General features: G+C 38.9%; 1 protein-coding gene across 1 annotated transcript; it reads right to left on the bottom strand.

The window, feature by feature from the left end:
* Positions 1 to 456: 456 nt before the first annotated feature.
* msx1a (muscle segment homeobox 1a) lies at positions 457 to 2,393 on the bottom strand. Its single transcript, XM_084172848.1, has 2 exons — positions 1,907 to 2,393; positions 457 to 1,498 (listed from the first exon to the last, which is right to left on the bottom strand). Exons 1-2 carry the CDS (start codon positions 2,334 to 2,336, stop codon positions 1,080 to 1,082), a joined length of 849 nt encoding a protein of 282 aa, XP_084028974.1. The 5' UTR covers positions 2,337 to 2,393; the 3' UTR covers positions 457 to 1,079.
* Between the last annotated feature and the right edge of the window lie 7,549 nt (positions 2,394 to 9,942).

Here is a 9,942-nt window from a genome sequence, read left to right as displayed (position 1 = left end):
TGACGAGGACACCACATCATTATGGATACTAAACTTGGCCTAAAATCAACAAAGTGTAACAAAACGTAATGTCAACAGCAAATTAAAACTTAAAATGCAGTGAAATCATCACTGCATTTTGCTAATATTTAATAAATAGGCCCTACTCAATAACTGCTGGCACGTTTGAGTTTAAATTAGGCCTACATCCAGGCTGGCTACATAGAGACGCCACCAATGGAAATGTGGTTCAAAGTCATGGAAAGTCATGGAAAGTCATGAAATTCCATCTGTCAAAATGTGTATGAACCCTTAACAGTGAATAATCAGAGGTCTCTATTGCATGATGTCATTTGGGGATTTCTGTGAACATAGTCTAATGGACCGAGTTTAAAAAAGACAGCTCCTGCACCTCTCATCCCAAGCCAAGCACTGAATCTAGTCATGTGTACTGCCAATCAACACGAACAACTGCTTAATGAAAAAGATTAAACCATTTATTGTTAATTTATGTCACAAATATATTCAATATAAATGAGGGTATTTTTCAAATATACAGTATTTTACAGTACACAAATCCCTTCCGAAGGGAATCATTCAAACAACAGACAGTGTTGCTATAATAGAAAAAATGCTGTGGTTCTCCGAATTTAACAAAGAGCATTAATTGACATTGGATTCAGTAACCCACTATTTTACGCATTGACATGAATGCAACTGAAAAATATAGCATCTTAGTTATCTTTAGTCTGCAGAGTGACAGCAGTCCACATAAGTGATGAGAGCCCAACCTACCTTTTGGGTCTTATGTGTGTTGGTGCAAAACCCCATGAGTAAAACTTTCGCATGTTTTAAGTTTTTAGTGGACTCGGGTAGAGCTTAGCTTAGCTTTAGTGACCCAATAATCAACCGTGGCATCAAACTAATGGCAAGGTAGATGTCAATACTTGACATACCGAGGAAGACAGCACTTTTACAAGGCAGTCCTTACTTATGACTATCCAGTCGTGATATGCAACACCAGGTAGTCTTTTGGCGATGTGGGTCTATGTTGAAGCCCTTCATAGTCAACATGGCACAGAAAATGTCCTTCCTTCACGTCAGGCGAGGTGATACATGCTGTATCCGACATGAGCAGCGTACAGTCCCATGGGAGACATCGGCAGGGAGTGCCTCTGGAAGTGGTGCGACCCTCCATACGACGAGGGGACGTGCGCACCGAGCGGAAAGGAAATTCCGAACGCCGGAGGCAGCATTGGCTTGGCTGCCATTTTCAGTTTTTCCAGTTCTGCCTCCTGGAGCCTCTTGGCTTTGGCTCGTCTGTTCTGAAACCATATTTTCACCTGGGTCTCCGTCAGGTTGAGCGAGCTGGAGAACTCTGCGCGCTCGGCGATGGAGAGGTACTGCTTCTGGCGAAACTTCCTCTCCAGAGCCAGGAGCTGGGACGTGGTGAAAGGGGTCCGGGGCTTTCTGTTGGTCTTGTGCTTTCTCAGTGGACAGGCGGGGGGACTTAGTCTTCCTGCAATAACCACGAGAGAAAACATCGTCAAAAATCATACTTTCAGAGTGACAGACATGGACGAGTTAAAGTTGTTTTGATGTGAAGAATTCATAATAAACCCATAAACTTTTAAATAGTTTATATCCAAAACACTTAATGGAACTGCAGCATGATTTTAATATAGGTTAGGCCAATGAATTCGTAAAAACGGAGACGTTAGAAAATACCCAACTATGTGATAAAATACCCAACTAGGTGCTTAAACTGCAAATATATATGCCAAACTAAAATTCCCACAATCAATACGTTGCTTTACATCATACTAAACTTTTCACCCAATTATAACTCTATAATAAAGGCCTAACCTACTGCAGCTGGTTTTACGCACGCATTATGGAAGAATAAAAAATAAAAATAAAAACTTACGTGGAGTAGGCGAAAAGCGAGGGCTCTGTATCCAAGAATTTCGGTCTTGACTTTCTGGACTCTCGGGTTTAACCAATGCGTCCTCTTGCATGTTCATAATGTCGCCTACTGAGAACGACGACCCGATGGCCAAGGAGGGGACCGAGTTATCCAGACTCGAAAGCGAGCCCACCCTTGAGCCTAGCGCCTGGGACGTCCCCGCCATGGATGATCTTTCTGGAGATGTCAAGTCTCTGTTCGGTTTCCTATCGGCCATCAGAGCCTCGACGCTGAAGGGAAGAATCGCAACTTTGGGCTTGATCGCTGTCTCCTCCGCCACCACGATCAAATTGGTCTGCATCTCGCCTTTTCCAACGAGAACCGAACGCGAAGGAATGTCTTCAGTTTTCAAGCCAATGGATAAAGCTGACATGGCAATAGTTGGGGCCATACAGGTTTGGCCTTCACTTGGAGGTAAACACTCGAAGTATCGAAAAGTTGAGTGACAGAAATTGCTGGGGTGCTCCTATGCTGATGGCATCCTCATGTTTATCTGAACACACTGGTGAGCAGTGCTATAAGGCAGGGGTGGGGACGCCACCCTCCAATCAAAAGTGAGGTGGGTGGGACATAGAGATTCCAGTCGAGCAGGAGTCTCAGCTACAACTGATGTGATGTGAAGCTTGGCTGTTTGACTGACGGGGAAGTAAACAAAGTTAGGCTACATTTTACAACTTAAAATAAACAAACCTTGTGCAAATACTTAATTGGGCATGGTAGCCATTCAATTAGCAACATAAATTAAAACGTATTGCTTTCAATATAATAATTTATATAGAAAATATTACATTATTATTAATAATCTTATTGGTGTTATTGTTATTAGAAGGGCGGTGGTGGTGGCACCCTTGTAGTAGCCTATCAGTAACTGTGGTAATTGCTGCTTGTGCTGTCACAAAAATAGGTTTATCAGAGGACGTGATAAGTGTCATGTTATATTGAAATTAATATCAAAGCATTATATAGGCTACTATAGGTATTTATACTATTATACTACTTATCATATGTCTTACGACTTTATTTTGCTATTACATTCAACAGTTAAGTTGAAACTCTCGAATGTTGCCTAACGTTTACTGTCTTCCTTTATGTGATCGGCCTCTTGCAGAGCAATTTTTATTGATGGCTGCAGGGCTCTAATCATATTGAAACACACAGGCCTTCGCAGTCATTTAGGGGTAATTATCGGGCTTGGGGGAGGGATCACTGGGATCTTTCCCTTTGACTACATCCATTAAAGTCTAAAATTATATGGAGTCATGGAGGCAACCGTGGAGCCTATGTTCGATTTAACCTACGATTGTCATTGAGCCAACCTGTCTACTCTGGGAATACTTGAAAATCTCTATTCTAATAGGATATACAGTATATGTATCAGGTTTTTTATATAGCGAGATAGGGCCAACGCTTCCTCAGTTACTTTTATGTTTGATCTACATTATTTATCTAAAATTGATTGATTAATGACCGTGTTTTCCTCATTGACGCATAGTAATGCAGTTATAACTAAGCCTATAACTATAGAGTAGGCTATACTGTCGCTTTATTTTCTCTTAACTAAAATGATGCTCGGTTAATGCAATCTCAATTGTGTACGAAAATCACGAAAAATAGTTACTATTCCTATTTCATGCAGTCTATTTAGCTCTCTGGAAAGCGTCTGCGTCGCTAATTGCTAAGTATAAACAATCTGTCAAGATGTGTCAGTCCCTCTAATAGTCAGACAAGTTATGTTGTTTTTAGGCGCCAGCAGCGGCATGATCAAAGCGCTCGACTTTAGGGAGACTATTGAAAATCTTTAACCCGCATCAAGAGCGCAACCCGCCTCCTCCTTGCCCGCCCTAGCCTTGGGACATTAGGCTATTCAGCATGAAAAATTAGCTTTCTCAGCCGATCGCACGCCATTTCCAACGATTTAAATGGGGCACTAGCTGGTGTAATAGTAGGGTACTCAGAAGAAAAGGTCAACGCTTCCCACTAGTTATTTTCAGAGAGCCCCTTGCTGAAAAGGATTCCTCGGAAGAAACGTAGGCTATAGGCATCCCTACAGCGTTTAGTAGGAGAACGTGGTGATTTAGCTCTGAAGCTGTCTCAACTCCTGAGCGTAAATTCTTGTTCTTGTGTAATTACACCATTCAAAGTGACATGATTTAGGAGTGATGTTTGAGGTAGCCTATCCATTATTTCTACTGTTGCTAGGTGTATTATATAGGCCTACCCTACCTGTAATAGCCATCATTAACTGTAAATTCCACTTTTGTTTTGGGATAAATAGGCTATTCATTGGTTATAACTGATACAATTACACGAAAATGAGTAATTTAGCATTTCCTTCATTCTACATCCGGTGCCCAGGGGAAATACATCTACAACTATGTATATTTGGAAACACTTAAGCCCATAACCTAGATTGGGTGGCACTGCGTGCACCGCGCTCTCTCTTTCTTTGAAGTCACTGGGATCTCTTGTGTTCCAGGTCTGTTTGAAGTTGAGTCCCCCGACGAGTTTCTGCTCGCGCACTTCTCCATCCTCGAAAACGTATTCATAAAATGGTCCTAGCGCATAAACACAAATAGTCACAGATGATAGCCTATATAGTACCACGTCTAGTCAAGCGACTGTATATTTCACCGGGTTTGGCTGTAGAGGGGACACAGAAATGAGAAAGGAGTGACTTTATGTAGTATGTGAAATTTCCCCTTGAAGTGCGCCAGAGCGCTGGGTAAAGACTATCTTCTTTGTTTACTTCGGTTTATTTGCGTTGTGATCGTGCTGGAAGAAAATTAGAATCCCAGACACTGCCCTTTCAAATTAATGATGTGCCATGGAAAAGACGATTACCATAAAATTTTATTTAAATTCCGAGGCAACAAATGAGGGCTGAGCTAGGATACAAAACAACTGTAAGCCTCATCAGAGCTTTGTTTAACTTTATAAACTACCTTTGATTCGGAGTCAAGAGGCAGGGAGGCGAGACAAAGGGCCATTGTGGTCCCCTCAGAAAGTTGTCTTAACCCTTTTCATGCAAAGTCTGTTCGTTTTGACTTAAAATCTATAAAAGGCACTGCTGATGTCAAAAGGTATTTCAAGCAAAATATTTGCACTTGGTGAAAGTAACTGACTTTCGTCTAGCCACATTGCTTATATGACGAGCTGACAAATCTTATTCTCAGGTTTTAAAACCAAAACATCACGTTGCATGTGACTATTATAGCTTAGTTTCAGTTTTGCTGACCCTTTTGTGGATGTTGAAGTATATGGCAGTGGCAGGATATCCAAATAATATGAGGTTCTTTTTCTATGCATTTTTATAAAATAATCAGCAAGTATATTTGACCGTTTATGGACATAACACCAATCATTAAACCACAAATGAGTTGTTTCGAACTCTGGTGAACTTTTGTCATGACACATTCCCTGAACCTGTCTCTTTAAGAAATCCTAGCGCTTATCCCAGAATGGAATGCCCAATTTTGAGTGGCCTAAATTAATTTGATCTCGACATTATGATGCACTTCAGAAAGATTAAAGGGACAGCCGACAGTCTCCTCCAAGATCTCCATAATTATAGATAATGTATCATATTTCAAAGCAATTAGCTCAATCAGGCGTAACGAGGCACTTTGCTGCCAGTAACTAACAATGCCTCATGGTCATTTAAGCTTCAAAATGCCATGAAGTCTCCAAAGCTTGCAGGCTCGCCGGAAATCTATTGGCGCAGTTGGCAGGTGTATGTTCGAAGTCGCCTTTCTCACTGACACAACAAACCAATGAAGTCATGAAGATAGATTTCAAGTGGAGTGCAGGAAGAGGGACTTTTCAAATTTTGCGACGGACACACGGTATCCTACGTGTGTGCGTGCGCGTGTGTCGGCATTTACGTCACTCTATAATGATAATATAATTACGGTAAGTTTAACTGATATTGCCATTTCTCAAATCCATGCATATTAGGCATTCTTGAAAATAAGCCTAAATAAAGCATATTTAATCCAAAAGGTACTGACAAGTAGGCTATGTGTAGGCTATATCCTGCATGGATGTATTTTGTGTAGTGCATTAGTATGTGGGTATAGGCTATTTATATAGGCTATTCGTTAGAAGAAGAAAAACAACTTTAAACAAAACATTGTGAAAATATAGGCCCCTAAGTTATTCATCACTTTTATGACAATGGAATTGACCAATATATTCACATTTCAAAATGTTGCTTCGGATTTCACCCAGGCAGCCAATACAGCCTATCATATCTTACACGGTTTCTTGCTTTAAAAACATCTGCTAACAATTCTTCAAAACTGAACGATGAATGATTCCCAAAAGGAGTTTAATGAATACTGTGATGGAAAAACTACAGGTGAAAGGAGTTTTATGCATGCATAGAAAATGTGGCTATACTCCGCATATTCTCAAAGTCTCAAAGTTTAACACATTTGCCAAGTACAAACCGAGATTGTGAACGCATTCACCATTCATCTCCTCACCTTTCACGGGTGACAGGGATGAGAGTGTCCCCACGGTGACTGCAAAAATCTCTTGCGGTAAAGAAAGGGGTTTTCAGTTCGCTTCTCCGAGGCGCAGCGGGGGACAATATTGTTCGCAGGCCAGTGTCATTCAAGGAAATATTTGCGTGACATCGTCTCCTCGAAAGCTCGGAAACGTTCATAATTTGCGAGTCTGTCATCCGTCAAGCGAATCCAGGCAAGGTACCGCAAGACTGTTTTGGTAGCCTGTCTTGCAATGGACATGCCATGCCGAGAAAATGGTAGGCCTAATAGTCATTTATTACCCTTACTGAAAATACAAATCATACTGTTGAAAATCACAACTTTGTGTTAACAAGAATGTTCTACACCTTAAGCAACATTTACGTCCATCTAAGAATAGTTCATGAAAGTTCTGAGCCAAAAAATAGCGCGATAAAATTATTTTAGTTATCTCTTATCTCTAGCGATATATATAGCGTAACCTAGACACCTTCCTCTATGTTGGATTAATAAAGGGGAAGAGTATACTTTTCGTTATTTAGGAATTTAAGCGTTATGTTATAGCAAAATGCTCTCAGAAAATAAGTAGCCTAATGAATTACTATAAATAACTATGAATTGTTATTATTATTATTATTGTTATGATTATATTATTACTATATTCATTTAGACACTCTTTACACTATGTTGGTAATAAAAGCAAATAGAAAGATACTTTTTTCAAAGCATATAAATCATTTTATTGAAAGGGTTAGTCAACAATGATGATCACTTCATATGGCACTCTGTCTGGTCCTCATATTTGGCTTGTCTGAGCCTGCAGTAATTCAAATGACCATATATGACATGTTATTATAACCTAATATATCTTCACATGCAATCTCTCTCTCTCTCTCTCTCTCTCTCTCTCTCTCTCTCTCTCTCTCTCTCTCTCTCTCCCTCAATCTCTCTCTCTCTCTCTCTCTCTCTCTCTCTCTCTCTCTCTCTCTCTCTCTCTCTCTCTCTCTCTCTCTCTCTCTCTCTCTCTCTCTCTCTCTCCCTCAATCTCTCTCTCTCTCTCTCCCTCTCTCTCTCTCTCTCTCTCTCTCTCTCTCTCTCTCTCTCTCTCTCGCTCTCTCTCTCTCTCTCTCTCTCTCTCGCTCTCTCTCTCTCTCTCAATTCAATTCAATTAAATTCAATTTCAATTTCAATTTAAGGGCTTTATTGGCATGGGAAACGTATGTTAACATTGCCAAAGCAAGTGAAGTAGATAGTAAACAAAAGTGAAATAAACAATAAATATTAACAGTAAACATTACACTCAGAAGTTCCAAAAGAATAAAGACATTTCAAATGTCATATTATGTATATATACACAGTGTTGTAACAATGTGCAAATAGTTAAAGTACAAATGGGAAAATAAATAAACATAAATATGGGTTGTATTTACTCTTTCTCTCTCTCTCACACACACACACACACACACACACACACACACACACACACACACACACACACACACACCTTAAAGTTGACCATATATGTTCCTACAAGCACATGACCTCTGGATGACATGAAAAGACAAATAATTTCAGGATGTGAACTGCCGAATCTGTCGCCCCCGCCCTTAATGTCTGGCTTCCTATCCTCTGTAAGTGTTAGATAAAATTGCGTAGCTCTTTGGATTTACAACCTTCCGTCCTTCAATCAACGACATCTCAATAACTCAATTACCCGAGGTATTGGTGTGAAATTGAATTATTGCCCGTTATTTCTCTCATGCCATTAAACAAAAAGCCTACTAATAAAATCATTTGCAAATCATTGGCCCGGTTAATATGATATAGGTCATGCAAATAGTTGATTTAACCAACGAGAATAATAGAATTTGGTTTTGATCGTTCCCCATCATTTTTCAAACGCTCAGTGGGCTTGTTGATTGGGACTTGCTAAATTCTTAATTAATTGTTGTTGGCCTAATAAGCGCATAACAAGCAATAGCTGCAGTAACAAATCATTTCGAGACACTGGATAAAAAACGAGTCGAAGATGCTGATGATTATGTAAATGAGGTCATCAGAGTGCTGTCACCCATTAATTCCCTATAATCCAAAAACAAATTGCTCTATTGACGAAAACAGGTAATCTCCTAAACTTTCAATGTCGGGTTCAACATAGTCCAGTTAGTGCTAATTAATAATAAATTAATAATAATAATAATACAGAATAGATAGATAGACAGACAGATAGACGATATAGATAGATAGATAGATAGATAGATAGATAGATAGATAGATAGATAGATAGATAGATAGATAGATAGATAGATAGATAGATAGATAGATAGATAGATAGATAGATAGATAGATAGATAGATAGATAGATAGATAGATAGATAGATAGATAGATAGATAGACAGACAGACAGACAGTAGGCCTATGCATTTAGGCCTATACACATTTAGAAGGGTATTTGCTATGCCATGATTAGCCTATGTGACATTTCGAAAACCCATCACGTTATACTATTGTTCGTGTTCTGTAATCGATTACACCATTAGACAAATATTTTCTAAAATGTTAAAGGAATTTATTTGCAGCGATATAATAGCCTGAAAATACATTATTTCCCGATATTCTCTAAATAGAGGGCATGTTAACTTCACAGATTTAGACAATGTTGTCATAAATTAAACTCATCTGCTTTTTCAGTTTAAAAAAAACCGTTGCATTTAACATAGTCATATCAAGACTTTTATGAAATTCACTCTCCTGTCACAGAAACACGATTAAATCCCGATTAAAAGTCGAAAAAGGTTTCACGTTACAAAATCAAGTCCTTCTAAATGAATCCCACATAGATCCCATATTTTCCCTGTCATTGTTTGTCACAGGATAGAAATTAACAATTTAACTGAGAATATGACCAGCCAAAGTGCAGTATTTAAAGACATTTTTATTGACACTTAAAAGATCCCCATCTGACACAATATTGGAATTACCATACACTGAAAACAGATTCAGAAACTATGAGGGTAAACTTCCTTATTTACAAATCATCTGTATGTACATTATGTCATGTTAGACCTAGGCCTACTATAATTATATAGTAATAACAAAATGACACATTGTATTTCATTGAACAATCACAGCAATGCTGCATGGTTTTGAAATCCTTTCATGAAGTCTAGAATTACAGGCTTTTCACAAACAAATCAAAAAGTATGATATTATGATATTAATGTCTTTCTGAAAACCCAGAAACTAAAATAATTCCCCAAATCAGGGGTTCAAATGCATATCTGAACAACAATGAGGAGCATCTAGACAATTTTAGATGAATTGCTGAATCATCATTGAATCATCAGTGCTCAAGTGAAAAACAACGTTGATGTAATTGGTAGTAAGGGAGTCATATAGGTGCCAGTTTGATATAAAGAAAAGCTCTGGGGGGCATTTTTGTGCCACATTGTGATATCTGCGTTCTAATCTTGTCTTTATATTCTAGTGCCATACTGTATACTAGGCCCC

This window comes from Coregonus lavaretus (genome assembly GCF_964263955.1).
Source record: "Coregonus lavaretus genome assembly, chromosome: 12".
NCBI lineage: Eukaryota > Metazoa > Chordata > Actinopteri > Salmoniformes > Salmonidae > Coregonus > Coregonus lavaretus.
This window is presented reverse-complemented; position numbering and strand designations above follow the sequence as displayed.